The sequence below is a fragment of the Penicillium canescens genome, assembly GCF_028828765.1.
Source record: "Penicillium canescens strain IBT 15451 chromosome Unknown utg000011l_segment0_segment0, whole genome shotgun sequence".
NCBI lineage: Eukaryota > Fungi > Ascomycota > Eurotiomycetes > Eurotiales > Aspergillaceae > Penicillium > Penicillium canescens.
In genome coordinates, this window is record NW_026703973.1 from 2377555 (window position 1) to 2394747 (window position 17193).

General features: G+C 48.1%; 7 protein-coding genes across 7 annotated transcripts; 3 read left to right on the forward strand and 4 right to left on the reverse strand.

Moving 5' to 3' along the window:
• Positions 1-304: 304 nt before the first annotated feature.
• Positions 305-1852, forward strand: N7446_013616 (malate dehydrogenase; the record flags this gene model as incomplete). The annotated part of the gene is made up of 9 exons (XM_058522356.1): positions 305-317; positions 387-418; positions 468-578; positions 635-722; positions 785-1162; positions 1213-1297; positions 1350-1494; positions 1552-1688; positions 1849-1852. 9 exons carry the CDS (start codon positions 305-307, stop codon positions 1850-1852), a joined length of 993 nt encoding a protein of 330 aa, XP_058365833.1.
• Positions 1853-2161: 309 nt separating this feature from the next.
• Positions 2162-2972, reverse strand: N7446_013617 (trafficking protein particle complex subunit; the record flags this gene model as incomplete). Its single annotated transcript, XM_058522357.1, has 4 exons — positions 2162-2293; positions 2354-2443; positions 2535-2652; positions 2743-2972. The coding sequence occupies 4 exons, from the start codon at positions 2970-2972 to the stop codon at positions 2162-2164; spliced, it is 570 nt and encodes a 189-aa protein (XP_058365834.1).
• Positions 2973-3366: 394 nt separating this feature from the next.
• Positions 3367-5294, reverse strand: N7446_013618 (uncharacterized protein; the record flags this gene model as incomplete). Its single annotated transcript, XM_058522358.1, has 6 exons — positions 3367-3832; positions 3888-4113; positions 4167-4272; positions 4341-4657; positions 4710-5030; positions 5147-5294. The coding sequence occupies 6 exons, from the start codon at positions 5292-5294 to the stop codon at positions 3367-3369; spliced, it is 1584 nt and encodes a 527-aa protein (XP_058365835.1).
• A 307-nt stretch (positions 5295-5601) lies between these two features.
• On the forward strand, positions 5602-9307 carry N7446_013619 (uncharacterized protein; the record flags this gene model as incomplete). The annotated part of the gene is made up of 9 exons (XM_058522359.1): positions 5602-5890; positions 5955-6090; positions 6415-6618; positions 6669-6713; positions 6764-7052; positions 7111-7238; positions 7289-7659; positions 7718-8704; positions 8766-9307. 9 exons carry the CDS (start codon positions 5602-5604, stop codon positions 9305-9307), a joined length of 2991 nt encoding a protein of 996 aa, XP_058365836.1.
• A 104-nt stretch (positions 9308-9411) lies between these two features.
• Positions 9412-9984, reverse strand: N7446_013620 (uncharacterized protein; the record flags this gene model as incomplete). The annotated part of the gene is made up of 2 exons (XM_058522360.1): positions 9412-9748; positions 9803-9984. The coding sequence occupies 2 exons, from the start codon at positions 9982-9984 to the stop codon at positions 9412-9414; spliced, it is 519 nt and encodes a 172-aa protein (XP_058365837.1).
• Positions 9985-10399: 415 nt separating this feature from the next.
• N7446_013621 (putative meiosis protein MEI2) lies at positions 10400-13195 on the reverse strand (the record flags this gene model as incomplete). Its single annotated transcript, XM_058522361.1, has 14 exons — positions 10400-10620; positions 10671-10773; positions 10828-10907; positions 10961-11004; positions 11071-11099; positions 11153-11170; positions 11232-11262; positions 11335-11353; positions 11408-11474; positions 11580-11615; positions 11672-11884; positions 12026-12451; positions 12506-13001; positions 13059-13195. The coding sequence occupies 14 exons, from the start codon at positions 13193-13195 to the stop codon at positions 10400-10402; spliced, it is 1920 nt and encodes a 639-aa protein (XP_058365838.1).
• A 1070-nt stretch (positions 13196-14265) lies between these two features.
• N7446_013622 (Rab GTPase-binding exocyst subunit SEC15) lies at positions 14266-17014 on the forward strand (the record flags this gene model as incomplete). The annotated part of the gene is made up of 10 exons (XM_058522362.1): positions 14266-14313; positions 14366-14431; positions 14452-15357; positions 15427-15558; positions 15612-15713; positions 15763-15872; positions 15929-16064; positions 16121-16570; positions 16629-16879; positions 16936-17014. 10 exons carry the CDS (start codon positions 14266-14268, stop codon positions 17012-17014), a joined length of 2280 nt encoding a protein of 759 aa, XP_058365839.1.
• Between the last annotated feature and the right edge of the window lie 179 nt (positions 17015-17193).

Here is a 17193-nt window from a genome sequence, read left to right on the forward strand (position 1 = left end):
AGAGGTTGAGAGAGGGAGGGGGTAGTACCTACGTAGATAGACCTACACTATACCTTAGAAATGACCTAATTAAATACGATGTACTATCATATATATATCCATAACTAACACATATATAACCATAACTACCACATAACTTAACTAGTAAGTATACGAGGTAATAATAAGCTACACGTCATTCGACATGTGGACGATGTACTCCGGGGTTGCCCCTCTCAGCCCCTCCCTTTATAAATCGGTCGGTTCCCTCCTGAGCTTTCCCCTCCTCCCCCATCTCTAACTCTAACCTCATTCACAAATCACCATGGTCAAGGCTGGTGAGCTTTTTTACCTTTTCTTTTCCTTTGCCTTTTAATGAATCATCCATCACTGACTCTCTTATTTAGTTGTTCTCGGAGCTTCTGGTGGCATTGGCCAGGTTAGTCTTCAATTGGGACCTTGAGAAGCCCCAGCTAATCACGATATAGCCTCTCTCCCTCTTGCTGAAGGCTTGCCCTCTTGTTGACGAGCTTGCCCTTTACGATGTTGTTAACACCCCTGGCGTCGCTGCAGATCTCTCCCACATCTCCTCGGTTGCCGTACGTGTGCCCCTCCCCAAAGCGTCCCTGGTGAGCGCTGCGCTGACAATAAGTAGAAAATCACCGGCTACCTCCCCAAGGACGATGGATTGAAGCTTGCCCTGACCGGTGCTGACGTCGTCGTGATCCCGGCCGGTATTCCCCGTGAGTAGCACCATAGCCCGCATTGTTTATCGTGCTTTGCTGACAAGATCGGTGACATGTAGGCAAGCCTGGTATGACCCGTGATGACCTTTTCAAGGTCAATGCCGGCATTGTCAAGACCCTTGTCGAGGGAATCGCCCAGTTCGCCCCCAAGGCTTTCACTCTCGTCATCTCCAACCCCGTCAACTCTACTGTCCCCATTGCCGCTGAGGTTCTGAAGGAGGCTGGTGTCTTCGACCCTAAGCGCCTGTTCGGTGTGACCACCCTGGACGTTGTTCGTGCCGAGACCTTCACTCAGGAGTTCTCTGGCGTCAAGAACGCCTCCGATGCCACTATTCCGGTCATCGGTGGCCACTCCGGCGAGACCATTGTCCCCCTGTTTAGCAAGGTCTCCCCTAGCTTCCAGATCCCCGCTGACCGCTACGATGCTCTTGTCAAGCGTGCGTAAAATATATCCTTAAGATGGAGATGAGTTGCTGACAGGTCACAGGTGTTCAGTTCGGTGGTGATGAGGTCGTTCAGGCCAAGGACGGTGCTGGTTCCGCTACCTTGTCCATGGCATTTGCCGGTTTCAGGTATGTTTCCTACTCTATCCATGAAATTTTAGCCGTGACTGACTTTTACAAGATTTGCCGAGGCCGTCATCAAGGCCTCCAAGGGCGAGAAGGGTATTGTTGAGCCTACTTTCATCTACCTGCCCGGTGTTGCCGGCGGTGACGAGATTGCCAAAGCCACCGGTGTTGAGTTCTTCTCCACCCCCGTGGAGCTCGGTGTAAGTATTCATTATTTTATGCGCATTAAAAACGGCTAGCTGACATGATTGATACAGCCCAACGGTGCCGAGAAGGCCATCAACATACTCGAGGGCGTAACCGAGCAAGAGAAGAAGCTTCTTGAGGCTTGTATCACTGGTCTTAAGGGCAACATCGAGAAGGGCGTTGAGTTTGCCAAGAACTCACCACCAAAGTAAGGACTCTCACCCTCGCACCATGCATTGCACAAGCAACTCCCCATATCGAGTCTCCTTTGTCACACCTTTTCCCCTATCGATGGGTCCATCGCTTTCACGGATATGATGGCATCGGGAATTGACAGAGCGTCGCTAATCAATTTTGTGCCCGGAAAGATAGGCTTTGAATGCGACACCATGAGATTATGAACAACGAGTAGACACAACAGTGTGTGGTCCTTGATCAGGCGGGAAGAAGATGGGTTTGGCACAGAATTAGCAACAAACCTGCAATGAAATAAAATCCGGATTCCCCTGTATGGTAGCCTGTTTCAAGTAGTTGCAAGAATTGGAACGGCCTATTGTCCTCAACCGAGGAGAACCGTGAGAGAAGGATACCAGAGTAGGGCTGTCGATGCCGTCATTGCCGTACAATGGGCCACCGAATGAAGTGAAGATACAGTCCAGACCCAGGCAAATACTCCCATCTTCAAGGCCGGGGCTGGAGGGTTTTGATCTGGAAAGTCGCACCTGGCAGGTCCGATGTCTCGGCCTGCACGGTTGTGTTAATGCCCAAATTGGCCAATGCGCCCCGAATAACACCGCAGGGAAACCAAAGGTACTAGGTCAGTTTGTAAGCTGCTAGGCCTCAATTCGAAAGTGGTTGCAAGTAATTGCTTACTGCTTGCGCCATAGATATCGCATCGCTCCGGACTGCCATGCTCATCCTCCCAAAAGGCCGGAACGCGCTATCGGTCAAAACGTAGACCCCCTATTTATTTGATCACATCAGTGCCTCAGAACTCCCAATGCAGGCGCAACAATGGCCTGCTTCCTGCGATACGTGTTCCATATTCACTTACCCGATGGTTTGTTTTCAAATTGTCCACCTGCTTCTTAAATAAGACTGTCCACAGATCCTTGCAGAGGAACTTGATCACATCGAGATTATCGGTAAACCGAGGCCGATCTCGAGAAAACCTGGATTGTCCGATTGACACAAATTAGCACACTGAACTATGGAAGACGCACTGGAGAACCTCTGAATGTAAGGAAACTGTTCAAGCTTACCGTTCCGCAAGGCCTTGTCCAACACGATAACCCAAAGACTCCAGACGGAAGAACGTCGTCTCCCTTACCTCTTCATCTTCGGTGTCTTTGCCCTCAGTTGCTAGATCCCGTGCCATACGCTCGGCCATAGGCACCAGTTCTATGAGAAGGAAGTCGAAGCATGAGGAGCTGAAGACACGGGCGTTCGGATCCGAGGTATTTAATGGCGGGGAGGATGAATCGAACGACATGGTGAAAGCTCAAGATCAATAGGCAGCCAAGAATTGCAAATGGAATTGAATGTATCTCGAAGGACGTGATGAGGAAGAGAAGTCGGGAATGCGGAGTTGGGGAAGTCCAAGCTCTCCGCCCGAAGTGTTTGCTTATCTACGGAGATCTGCCTCTCCTAGGTGACTTGCATAACATGAGTAGAAGCCATTAAGAAAAAATATGTACCGAACAACTCATTGAATGACTTGGCTCATTGGAATAGCTAAAATAATGCAGTCCCTCCGCTCAAATAATCGCCTATGATACCAATATCCCAAGACCCCCGAACCTGATCGCGCCATAAAACACCATAAAAATATGCAGCTTTCGAGATAAAAAGACGACCATTTGGGACCATGAGCTGGAAATTTAAGTCTAAATTGATGGAGGATAGGAACTGCCATTCAGAGGGCTACTGGCCGACGGTAGGTGGTAATCTTGTCGGGGAAAGGACCGAGATGGCAAGTTTGGAGCGAGCCGTTTAGGAGATGGAACAGGAAACTCATCATCCTCATCGCCACTTTCTGTGAGATCAATGACTTGGGAGACAGGTCTCTTTTTGTTCGACAGACGCGCAACGGAGGACGGGGTTGATGCCTCCCTTGACTGCGCGGGTGTCCTTTCTAGAGCGAGATTTGGGGGTCCCGGTTCCTGTTTTACAGAGGGAATACCCGGTTCGCTGATTTCAATCAAGTCATCATCGTCGTCATCGTTTGATGCTGGCGTCATACCGCCCAGCTTGACTATGTCCGAGTCACTAGGACCTGACCACGTACCGTCAGGCTCAACGGTGACTTGATCGATTTCCGATGAAGTTGTTTGAAGGATATCATCAACGTACCTAACAGAGTTAGAAAAGGATAACGCGTGCTGCAATGGACGAGATGAAAACTCACTGGTCGACTTGCAGAGACTCGAAGCTAGTTGATTTGGAACACACAGGGCAGGTCCAAGTTGGGGCTTGCTTTTGTAATTCTAAGAAAGATGATGCATCGAAGCACTGGTTGTGAGTGCAGACGATAGACCGACAAGGAACCTTGATGCGAAGGGTCGATAGAGGGCATTTCAGCGACATGACACTCGATGTGGCAACGATATCAGAGTCGTGTGCGCGATTTTTCACTAATGTCGATATATGTTAGAGAATGTGTAAAGGAAGTAGAGAATTGTCTTACTTTCACGTATGACCTGCTCCTTTGAAATGAGTTTCCGTGTCCTCAACTGCGAGACGAGATCCTCAATCGGATGTTGTCTGACGAGGTTGGCAAGCGCGAAGAATTTCTGTGGTAAGTCAGCCAAACCGTCAAATGAATGCTCCACCAAATGAGTAGCGACATAACGGCTCCAACCTTTTGCGTCAATGCATAAGTCATGACAATGTTGTTCGGGTAATCGGGCTTCTTCCGGATGTAATTGGTGACATCTGCAGGTTGCGTAGTGCCTGGTCTGTTTTTCAAGCCTCTGAGATTGGCTTTCACTTCATCGAGATTCGCCTTGAGCTCCACCTGATGTGGAAATGCGATATCCGACTTGGTGTACTGGGTAAGGCCTGAATCTGCAGCACAATATACCATGACTCGGGCGTTGGAATCCATCTGCAACTTTTGAGCAGTTCGGTGAGAAAGCATGACCTTGAGTTCCACACTATCCCGGGTTTGTTCGCGAACTTGATGAAGTTAGCCTTGAATGATCAACAGAAGATTTCCCGAGTGACATACTCTTGCATTCCACCACAGGAGTTAAGGCCTCAATAATCGTAAAGAAGGGGCTTTCTTTAAACTCCAATCGACCTGGAGGCCTATTAGAGGCCGCAGGGGGTTTTGAGAGAGAATTGCCCGGACCAGCAGTGTACGGGTGGGGTGACATGGAAACCCCGAGGGTCGCCGACCGAGCCTGCGCGGGAGACTGTGAAATGGGTGGCGCCTGATATTGATTTCCAGTATGTGGTGAGTATCGTGACCTGGGAAGAGCAACATCCAGAATGCGCCGCGCTAATGCATCGAAGCTTAGACGGTCTGAGGTCGCAACTTCTTCAAGCCCTAATCCAAAATGTAAGCAACCATATTGACCAGAGCTCATTTGACAATGGGGGTTAATGGAATGCGGGAGGAAGAGGAAGAGGAAGAGGAAGAAGGAGAGAGGAAGATTGACGAACGTTGGATAATGCGGAGCTGCAGGGCTATCTTCACTCCTGATACCTGGAGGCTTTCGGACCTCAACAGATCTTTTAATGACGGGTTTGTCAGTGTCTTGATGAGGGCCACCAGTGTTGGAACATCCGTCGAATGGCCTGGGGTTGCCATGATTTCGTTCAAAGAGAGGAGTTGCAGGAGCAATCAAGGAGGACTTGGTCCGATGTTCCTCAAAAGACAAGAGTCCAATTCAGCCAGAGCGATGATAAAGGGTCTGCATCTATACATCTCATGTATATAAGAAGAAATCACCAACCCCGAGTCAAGAGTGATATATGCCTCGGAGGTGAGGTGCGGCCTCCGGATGACATAAGACACTTATCTGAAAAAAAAAGTTGTGTTATCACTTCCCCCCCCATTATTTGCCTCGCTCTCTTTCTTTACTTAATTTTTACTTTGGCATTTCTTCTTTTCCAAAATGGCGAAAAGTGTGCGCGCCAGCGTCTCCAAGCGCAACAGAGCGAATCTCCGCAAGAAGGTGTTTGGCCCGGTCGTTGATGCTAGAACCGAGCGACTCGCAGCCAAACTCCAGGAGCTTGCTTCACAACCCCGGCCCGAAGCCCCCGAGAAATCAAAGATGGATCTAGAAGATGATTCTGGTATGTCCCCTGTGTTCGATTATACAAGGATCCTGGCTCACTTCTTATCACAGTCAACCAAGAGGAAACTGCTGCCAAGGCCTCTCAAGCTGGTGCAGACGAAGGTTGGTCTACATTATCACTCTAATCGTCGATTATTGACTTGCAAACCCTAACCATTCATTTGCCACAGAGATGGATATCGATTCTAAGACCTCCAAGAGCCGATCCTCGAAAGCAGGACGTGTGCAAAAGCGCAACCGCAAGCCCCGTAACTCTATTGTTTTCCAAGCACGTCCTTCCAAGTCCAAGAAGGGTTACAATAAGAAGTGACGGTCAAGAAAAGAATGAGTTATTGAATCCCGGAGTGGCGGAGATTAAACAAAGGCGTTTGGGAGTTCACTGATGATTACACCTGCGATCCACATACATATGTTTCATAGTCTGTGCCTCATGATATACTTTACCTTTCACTGAAAGCTTTGAGGAAATTGCGTAAATATAAGTTGGGCATACTCTGTACACTCGAACTAAAGGCGGTGTGGGGATATCCGTCGATCGTAAACACAATTCTGCCCCCCTTTGGACATTTATGTCCTTTCGACTCGGTATTCTTCAGTTCTTTGGCATCTGTGTTTACTGCCTTGACGCAGCAAATTGGCAATGGCGGGCTTCCGCAGTTGGGCGACTGTAATCGCCAATCTGTTGGTGCCCGTGGGCATACTGACCTTCTCCTCTGGGTTCTTCCCATATAAACCGTTGATTCCTGGACTAGCGACCTTTGAAGAGGGGGATGAGCATGCAGCACCGGCAGTGTTTGATAAGGTCATTTTCATGGTGGTTGATGCATTGCGGAGGTAGGATTGGTATAGAACACCAATATTGTATGGAGCTAATGTGATATCAGTGACTTTGTATATTCAAATGACTCCGGATTCTCGTTTACACAAAGGTTGGAGCCATACACAGTGATAAGAGAATAAGTAACTGATCCAAACATAGCTTGATCCGATCTGGTGCTGCGTTACCATTTACGGCCTATGCGGGCTCTCCAACTGTTACAATGCCTCGCTTGAAAGCCATAACCACCGGCTCAGTTCCATCTTTCTTAGATGTGATTCTAAACATTGCAGAGTCAGACACTTCATCAACCTTGGCGTTTCAAGACACATGGTTGGCGCAGTTGAAAGCAAGAGGGGAACGACTGGTGATGTACGGGGACGACACCTGGCTCAAACTCTTCCCAGGGATGTTTGATCGGGCTGACGGGACCACGAGCTTCTTCGTGTCGGTCAGTTGTACTTTCTCTAGGTCTTGCAACCTTAGTATTGAAGCTGAAATCCCTACAGGACTTTACGGAAGTAGACCATAATGTGACCCGGCATGTTCCTACCGAGCTCGCTCAGAGTGATTGGTCTGCTTTGATCATGCATTATTTGGGATTGGATCATATAGGCCATAAGGCGGGCCCCAAAAGGTATCTGCCAATCCTCACACCTTTGTACCTGATCACTAACCCATTATCAGTTCCTTCATGATACCGAAACAGCAGGAGATGGATTCCGTGGTAACAGAGATATATACCGCGATGCAAAACGAGCAACATCTTCAATCTACGCTTTTCGTCTTGTGTGGAGACCACGGCATGAATGATGCTGGAAACCACGGCGGGTCCTCAGCCGGAGAGACTTCACCTGCTTTGGTCTTTATTTCGCCCAAATTCGAGGCTTTGAGTGGCCGGAGAGAAAGCCCAGTGGAACCATTTGATGATTTGCAATACTATCGGACAGTTGAGCAAGCAGACATCACTCCGACATTAGCGGGACTTCTTGGGCTCCCCATTCCTTTGAATAGCTTAGGTATATTCATCCCTGAGTTCTTGGAGATGTGGGAACATGGTATGCGCTTGATTATCATACACAGGCTAGAAAGTGACGCAGGCTGACTCGGACATAGGCTCTCAAAAGCTTCAGATTCTATGTCAAAATGCCAAACAGCTGCTGAACACTCTCAAGGCAACATTTCCCGGGACGAACTTTGGCCCCGAGGGCATCGAATCTTGTGCCTTCGGGGCCGAATCAGGCATTGAGGCTGCTCAATGTGCATGGGCTCGAATTCAGGAACTCATCTCTGGTGGTGCTGACCCCGAGGATTCCTATTCCACCATTAGTCCGATTCTGTTACAGTTCTCAGAGGTTGCCCAGGACATCATGAGTCGCACTGCGAGCAATTACAATATCAACAGGCTTTGCCTAGGCCTGTTTATCACTGGAATTGCTGTTTTGGCTGTACTTCCATTCACATACGCAGAATGCAAACGGCACATATCATCCGGATTGTTTCTGGTATTCATGGTCGCCACCTACGGGCTCATGATGTTTGCAAGCAGCTACGTGGAAGAAGAGCAACAGTTTTGGTATTGGATATGCTCCGGGTGGACTTTTTACTTACATGTCAGATCGGAGTCTGCAAGATCGGACTCACACAAACGCCCTCAGTCAATAACGCTCTGGTCCAGAAATGGCATCATAATTGTATTTACGATTACGCAGAGACTCCTTCGACGGTGGAACCAAACAGGACAAAAGTTTGCGGCTGAGCCTGATATTGCTCGCACATTCTTCCCACGCAATCCTGATATCTTCTGGGGCCTTCTCATACTCGCTTATGCAGATGCCGGTATTCATCTTCTCCGGAATCTACCAGTATCTGGCCTGCCACAGCTAGGTGCATTGCTTCTTGCCGTCTTGGCCTTTACATTCAAGTTGCACTTTGTGGCATCGGAGTCCCCCGAACTCCTTGATGGGACTTTTATCTCCCAGCTTGTGGAGAAATGGCCTTACAGCCTCTCATTGGTCTTACACGCCAGAATTGTCTTCTATGGGATAGGTGTTGTCATTCTGTTGGCACTCTTGGCAGGGACGACAGCAAGAGCGACCCGAAGTAAGCTTTGAACCCCAAACTTCCGTGAACCTGGCTTTACATGACTGATCTGAATCTGCAGCGTCGCACCACACTATCCATGAAGCTTTGCACATCCTCTTAATGACACAGTCCCGGGCCACGAATGTCCCATTGTTCTTGATCTTTCGAGTGCAGGCCAGCATTCTCTCTGCAATGAACCTCTCAGGAAACGAAGTAACGATCACGACCTTGATCTTCCAGTACATGACATTCTTTGCATTTGGCGGTTCAAATGCAATCTCTTCGGTGGACCTTGCTAGTGCCTACAATGGCGTCGGCAGCTACAGCGTGATGCTCGTGGGTGTTCTCACCTTTGTGAGCAACTGGGCGGGCCCTATCTGGTGGGCTTCACAAAGCCATCGTCTTCGGCAGAAGAGCCCCGAGCAAGATCATCTGACATTGCTGACCTTTCACATTGCTATGTCGTTGGCCTCTGTCATGGCTGCCTGCACTGCGCTACGGACCCATCTCTTCATTTGGACCGTCTTCTCTCCCAAGTATCTCTACAGTATGGCATGGGCCACTGCCAATCATGTTGGCGTGAATATACTTGGTGAACTCTTGTTCTCTGCATCTCGATAGTGACATAAATCATAAGTTGATATCGCCCGCACGCTTCATAAAAATACAAGTCTTGGGCAATTAAACTCCCCCAACCAAACGTAACTGCACAGGACATAGACCATTCAAAACAACCCATTGAATAGATCATCAATAGCATTCTTCTTTTTCTTCTTCGACTTCTTGGGCTTTGCTCGTTTCGAATCAGTCTCTGCGGGCTCGGGCACGGACTCAGGTCGAGATATCTCGACTGGCTTGACGAGAGGTGCTTCGTCAACGCGGATCACTCGTTCCCCGAGATCTTCCTTGGCGACAAAGCCTGTATTCTTGGGCCTAATTGCCCCGGGCTGGGTCTTCAGTTCCTGACTGATTCCGGTCACTTTGGACAGTCGCGCCAACGTAGCTAGGAGCACGACCCCAAGTGAAGAGAACCGGTTGTCAGCAACAACCGTGGAAAATGCCCTGGATAAAAGTCAGTGCGAGATTTGGGAAACGGGGAAGCCAGGCAATGCGTACACATAGCATCGCGGGACGATGTGAGCGAGGTGAGCTTGCGCGCCCGATCGGGCGAGATCCAGGGTGGCGCGCTTTAAGGCCGACAGCCATTTCCACCACTTTGCGCCACGGTGTTGATTCTTATTACGATGGAAGATCAAATGGAGTATTGAGTGGATGGCCAGGATTTCTTGGGAGTCCATGGCTTTGCTAAGGAGACAAAATCTGAGAGGAAAAGTCTTCCCGCCCCGACTACCCTACGTCTTTGAACTGGTATTTTCTTTTCCCCTTTTTGCAGATAAGTCAATTCTCATAAGAATAAAGTACTCGGTGAGTGCAAACGTATATTCTACGTCAGAAGAGAAAACCCTCTCCTCCAGGTTCCACGACAAAATATCATATCCCGGACGCTCTCAACCAAATGCTTCAGTTTGCATTCGAAATTGGCTCTGCCTTCCTGTACTTCAGGGACTTCGTTGTCTGACTGCTTGTTTTGTTGAGATTTTCGAGTGTTTTTGTGTTTTGTCCTTTTTCTTCGTCTCTGTTTCAATAGTGTTGGGCATGCTGCAGGTTGCCGACGTGGACCGGAGGCACTAGTCTCAGTGCTGGGCAGAATCATTACTCGTCCTCTGTCTTGATAGAACGATCATCATCAAGTTGCATGGGAGAGCTGAAAACATCGTCACTGTTCAGCATGGCTTGTCCAACTGATCCTCGGGGAGTTCGAAGGAAGGGTCGAGACCGGGGGTTTTGACTGAAGGACTGCGCGCGAGCTCGGGGACGACTGCGACTGCCACTAACTGGAGTAGCGACATCTCGGGCACGAGGAGCAAAGAGGCCTGTACAAGGGTCAATTCAAGTTCAGAGGTCAAAGGTAGAGAGGTCTTACCTTGCTGGGTAGTACTGGCAACAGAGCGACGAAGTTTGCTGGCATCATTCGGAGGTGGGAATTGTGCCTCGGTTCCAGAACGAGGTCCGCCGATGTGGAATAGCTGCAATTCATATAAATTAGCACCGGTATCAAGTCAAGATGGTTTGCAACTCACACGAGGGCGTTCATTGGCAGGACGGGTCATCACATTGCTGTTGCGGAACTTGGCAACGAGCACATCTTTTCCTTGGAGAGCTAATGAAGTTTGTTAAATAACCTTTCTTGTCAGCCATGGAGGGAATACAAACTGGCATAAGAGATCTCTGCCTTCTTTTCGGAAAGACAATCGGGCCTTTAATTACCATTAAGTCAGCAAGCATGCACTCAGTGGGTTGGAATCAGATGGGAGCAAACAAACCAGGTCTTGCCCTGACGAGCCAACATGAGCTATGAGGAGGAGTATGGTAAGCAGATGTCATGAATTGAATTGCAGTACTCACGTCAACGATATCAATTGCCTGGGAAACATTAGCCTAGTACCAGAGAACAGCACAGGTGGAGAGGAGGACAAGGACCTACGTCTCCAAAGTTGACAAAGGCGTAACCGACGCTGGAAGGCAAAGGTGAGTATGTATGGGAAAAAAAGACCCTAGCCGAAAGAACATGAGTATCTCGGACTTACTTGCAGCCATGATTGAAGTCTGGTAGTCATGAGTTAGTAGCTAACCAAGAGAAGCGCCGTTGATATCACTTACCCATGCGCAGATAGAGGAAGTCATATTTTCCGAAGCTTGATTCATCCAGGATATTCTTAAGCTCGTCCTGTTGAGAGAACACTGGTTCAGTATTTGTGGCTGGCCAAAAAAAAAAAAAAAAAAAAAAAAAAAAAAAAAAAAAAAAAAGAGGACGGGGAGAGAAAATGCATACCGAAGTAATCTTGTTGGGAATATTTCTGATCATAATCTGCAAGGAGGAATAGTTTAAAATCATCCTCGAGCCTGATGAGAGGAAGAACTCACTGTGCTGCGAACGTCCATGCCTCGGTGAATGAGGTCCATATCAATCGTGTTTTCACCATTGGAGCTTTCCTTGCTCGGAGAGGTATCACTGCTGGAGGAAACAAAGTCCGGAGTCAATGGAACATGTTGGGAGCTCACGCTGGGGGTTCGAGGGCGGAGACCCCGGTTGGTATCATCCTGTGGACGGTTGAAGGAAGCATGGAATGTAAGATACTAAATCAGAACAAAATCAGTATCATACTTTAGAGGCATATTGCTTGCATCAAGAAAGATGGTAGCAAAGGAGACATGGGAGCAAAGGAAACATGGGAGCAAAGGGGATATGAGCGCAAAGGGATAAACAAAGGAACAAACCTCGTATTTGAACCCTTGAAGGCAGGCAAAAGCGTAAGAAGTATGGCGTGTGCTGTAAAATTCGACTCGATACTTTTGAGCCACCGATCCGTTCTCAGAAAGCCGGAACAATCGCACATCGCCAAGAGAACGAACTAGACGCTCCACCAGATCATGATAATCTTCTGTCAGGCAGTTACCGTTAGCGCGAACAGTTACCATAAGTATGCCATCGTTCGTATTTGAGGTGCTAGGGATATCGAATTCATTGGTGAGATTCGCAATATCTTGAGCTGAGGCAGGATCCACAACCCATTCAGGATGAGTGTATCTGAGTCGGTGAATAGAACGTGTCACGTCACGGAGATCGGCAAACAGAACTGAAAATCGGCCTTGGGTCTGGAGGTCTCTGAGATAAACACTGTCGATGGAAGGGTAATCCCCAGGCTTCAAAATGTCAGCATTGATTCATCGAATGATTAACCTTGCGTTGCAACTCACAAGAAAGTGCTCCAGCACAGACCAATGAGTAGAGTTGGTAGGAACACCATTGACGATGAAGCCACGCTGATTGTCAGTGGCCAACGAAGGGAGAACGGGGGAAGGTAGGTCATTCAGAATATGAGCCAAGCCCTGACTAGGGGCGCTGGTGTTCCGTGGGAAAGATGACACTGGATCAAGTCCAGCAGGTTGATCAGCAGAGGCAGCCAACAAACGGGCCAAGAAGTCCGGGTTAAGGGGGCTGGGCAAGTCCACTGGGGACGGCGAGTAGACTGAACGGCCAACGTGGCTAGGCGAGTACAGAGGCTGAGAGCTGTGCTGAGTACGAGCGAATGAGTGCTGGGTTTGCGCAGGCGAATATTGAGATGGAGGCGGGATACTAAAAGCCGGAGCAGGAAGTGCAGACGTAGAAGCACCACGAGAATGAGACAGGCCGGTGCCCGGGGCAGACATTCCTGGTGAGAAAATTCCCTGGGGCCAACCGCCGAATGGGTCACTAAAAAGAGGTTAGTATTCATAGCTTGACATATCAATTGATCTTGAAGCCTCTTACGCAGACCGAAGAGTCGACATTCCAGGGAATACAACCGGGGTTCGTTGAGAGGAAGCCTCAACGGTATTGGGACTGAAGGCCGCGAGTTGGTCCGAAGACGAACTCTGAGTGGAGGGCGGATCAGACATGCTGTCCATAAGCTCAGATCTGGTCAATACAGGGTTAGCATCGTCAAATATAGTAACGAAAAATTGAGCATGGTTGTTCGTCTTTCTTTGAAGCAGGTTTCGAGAAATTTAACCACGGGGGAAAAGACCAAAGCCACGGAGTAAGCCGACAAATGTAAAAAGACATAAAATGCTTTGAGAGAAAGGAAAAACCTGAACAACTTACTAGCGTTGAATATCAAAATAAACGGTCGAATTGAAAGACGAGTCGAAAGCGTGGGTTATCGACGAGGGAAGAAATCGTTAAGCCTTCCGTGGACTTTATATATTGTCTGCGTTAAGACAAAAGCTTTTCGACCGACGACTCATCAACGACTCATCTTGAGCCCTCGACGAGTCACCCCAACACTTTGCCTGACTCTGCCGCGACGCTTTAGGCAATACCCTTGGCAACAGACAATTGATTTGGCCAATCATGGTAATGAATATTTGGACTAGGTAGTGCTGCACAGATCGGCTTGGATATCATGACACTCGGCGAAACACATCATCTAAACAGGTGCTACTGGTACAAAATCCAACCATGCCTTACAACACAAAGTTGTAAGAGTTCTGTATATCACTGTACCAAAAGTCAGTTCAAATAATCAGATGTAAACTTGAAGAAATTATCCATCAGCAAAGCTAGGATTATCACCTTAATGGGCTCCAGGGCTTATTTGTTTGGGTTCCTGCAAAATTGGCAGGGACAGACTAGGCAGCAGAAACGACCTGCATGTGCTCCATTAGTATTATGATTCATTATCATTCATGAGTGCCACATAACAGCCATTCACAATTGGCATTATCTTCACAACAGGTAACTTATATACTTCGAAGTATAGATGTCGTTGCGCAAGGTTCACGCTAGTGTATCGGCTAGTCTGGAATTGGATTAGCGTATTTAATGCGGTCAACTCTGTTGTTGGCAGAGAACCAGACCGCCCGAGGAATTCAGACCTCCCCCAGAATATCAGCTCTGTATCTATCTATCTACAAGCTCAGCCCCGTGCGAATCTGTGAACTTGGATCTTGGATTTCCCGGGATATGAAGCCAAGCCATGGCGCCGTTGGCTCCAGTGCTCAATGAGCCACATGTCCTGAACCAGGTAAGAGCCAGCATGCTGTACGTTAGACTGACGATTGACCCCTCGCCCCTAGATTATTATCTCACCCTCTGACACGGACTACCTTGACCAACTCATCCCTTCGATTCGGGATTACAGCGTCGGTAACCGCACCCTCAGCTCCTGCAGTCACTTTCCAGATTCGCTGCCGACAAGGAATCCGAGATAGAAGGTATCTGCAACACAAATCACCAGGAGTTTGTCTCATCTGTCAATTCACTGCTTCGTATTCGGGAGGGCACTGTGAGCTTAACGGGAGAGATTCTGGACTTAAACCAGTCCATCCAAACCAGCACTGAGCGCTTGGCCGAACAGAAGAAAGCTTTGGTGGAGTCCCGAGGCCACCGACAGAATATTGACGAGACATTTCGTGCCATCCAAGACTGCTTGGAGGTTTTGCGCCTAGCGAATCAAGTCCATGATCTTTTGGCAAAGAAGAACCACTATGCAGCGCTCCGGGCGCTGGAAGAATTACAAAATGTCCATCTGAAGGGGGTAACACAATACAAGATTGCAGTCATGATCCAGCGTTCGGTTCCAGCAACACAAAGAGCTATTGCAGAGGCAGTGATGTCAGACCTCAATACCTGGCTGTACCGGATTCGGGAAATGTCCCAATACCTCGGCGAAATTGCCCTTTTCCACACGGATCAGCGCAAATCAAGGCAAAAGCAAAGGGCAGAGAAGATCCCTTACCTCGAGCAATTCAACTTGAACTCTGCGATAGAACTGGTATCCGATGAGGATGAGGAATATGATTTGCTCCAGAACGAAGACCTACAAGTTGACTTCACACCGCTGTTCGAGTGCCTACATATCCACCAGTCCCTGGGTCATATGGATAAATTTCGAACAGAGTACGCAACTACCCGCAGGAGGCAAAAGGACCTCTTGCTTCCGTCTTCCGTTACCCTAATGGATGAGGATGGCTCCAGTCTGCACAATCTCCTAGAGGAGATGGCTGGGTTTGCCATTGTTGAGCGGGCCACGATGAAACGAGCACCAGATCTCAGATCACCCGTTGATGTAAGTGACATGTCTTCCCCTCTAACCTACTCCCTCGCCAATATTAATCTAACATGTATACCCAATCAGGTTGATGAGTTGTGGGATTCAATGTGCCAAGCGGCTGTGAAATTGATATCGAAAGCACTTCCCGAAGTCGATAATGCTGAAATCATCATCGACATCAAAAACCTGATTGCTTTGTTCATGCAGACCATGAACGTCGGTAACCCCCTGGGCAAACTTAAGCTCACTATCTGACATCTTTTAACTAGACGTGGAACTTTTCTGTGCGTGTCTTTGAGGACTTTACATTGAAGCTCTTCGAAAAATATGCCGAGCTTCTCAAGAAAAGATTCAGTGACGACTTTCAGGAGGTAAGACCAGCTGTCTGCACTATTTAGTCAGTTATACTGACACTGCCAGGTTGTTACAACTGATGACTACATGCCTATGCCTATACAAACTCCAGAAGAACTTGAAAAGGTGCTCAATGTGAGCTGGTACAACCCAGGCAAATCGCGCGAGGAAGAAGTGTACGTTTTGTAGTCCGTACTGATTGATCTTCATCTGTGACTGACTGATGTTTCAGGTTCCCCTGCATATTGCCATTCTCCCGAATGTATCCACTCTGCTGCATCGATATCCGTAACTTTTTGAACCAGTTCTATTACTTCGCCAACGATAGTTTCGCGAACACAAATGTGATTGATGAGACATTGAAAAATGTAAGTCTGTGAAAGAACAAAAGTCAGGATGAAGAAGTTTGATGCTGAGTCCACAGGATTTGGATGACCTCCTTTCACACAGAGTCTGTGACACCTTGGTGGAGCGTCTTTCCTCGCAATATCTAGGTCAAATTGTTCAAATCCTCATTAACCTGGAACACTTTGAGGCCGCTTGTCGCGAATTGGAACTCCTTCTGGCAGCAGCTCGGTCACAAAACTCCACGGGTACCTCGATTGCTCTGAGGGCCACGGAGAAGTTCAGGAGTAATAAGAAGGCTGCTGAGAAGCGCATCTTCGAGGTTGTCAATTCCAAGATCGACGACCTTATTGAGACAGCGGAATACGAATGGATGTCCCCCACACCTCCTACCGAGCCCAGCAATTACATGCAGACCTTGACTCGATTCCTTTCAAATATCATGAACTCGACACTGTTGGGTCTACCGACTGAGATCAAAGAACTTATTTACTTTGACGCTCTCAGCCATGCCGCTAATATGATCCTGGTGTGTTATTGTATCCTATAAATACACCGAAACAAGGTTTTGCTGACTGGCCAACTAGGCACAACCACTCTCGCCAGACGTGAGGAAAATCAATCCCAACGGAGTGGCAGCATTGGCCAAGGATGTTGAATATCTGGCTCAGTTTGTAGACAGTTTGAATGTTCCAATCCTTCGGGAAAATCTCGACGAACTGCAGCAAACGGTGCAATTGATGCAAGCGGATAATGCGGATGAATTTTATGATATTTCTACGAGAAACAAGAAATATGGACGTGTTGATGCCATGCAGGGACCCATCCTGCTTGAGAAGTACGTTACCATGTTGCATCTCACTCTTCAGATATTTGCTGACTTGTTACAACTAGGCTCACTCGCACTGTCCAAGCACCCACCAAGGTGGACAAGTTTGCGACGCTTTCTTCACGGTTCAAGAAAACTGGTTGAGTATCTTGCTCAACGGAGGAAGTCTCTTTCAAAGAACATGGGGAATACAGCAATGCAGATGAAATCGTATCATACCCGAAACTGGATCTTTTTCTTTCAAAGAAGCAATGTACATCCTAGGTGTCTTGAATGAATATTGCAAGATAGCTATCTTAAATGTAGACATTTCCGTTTCGATA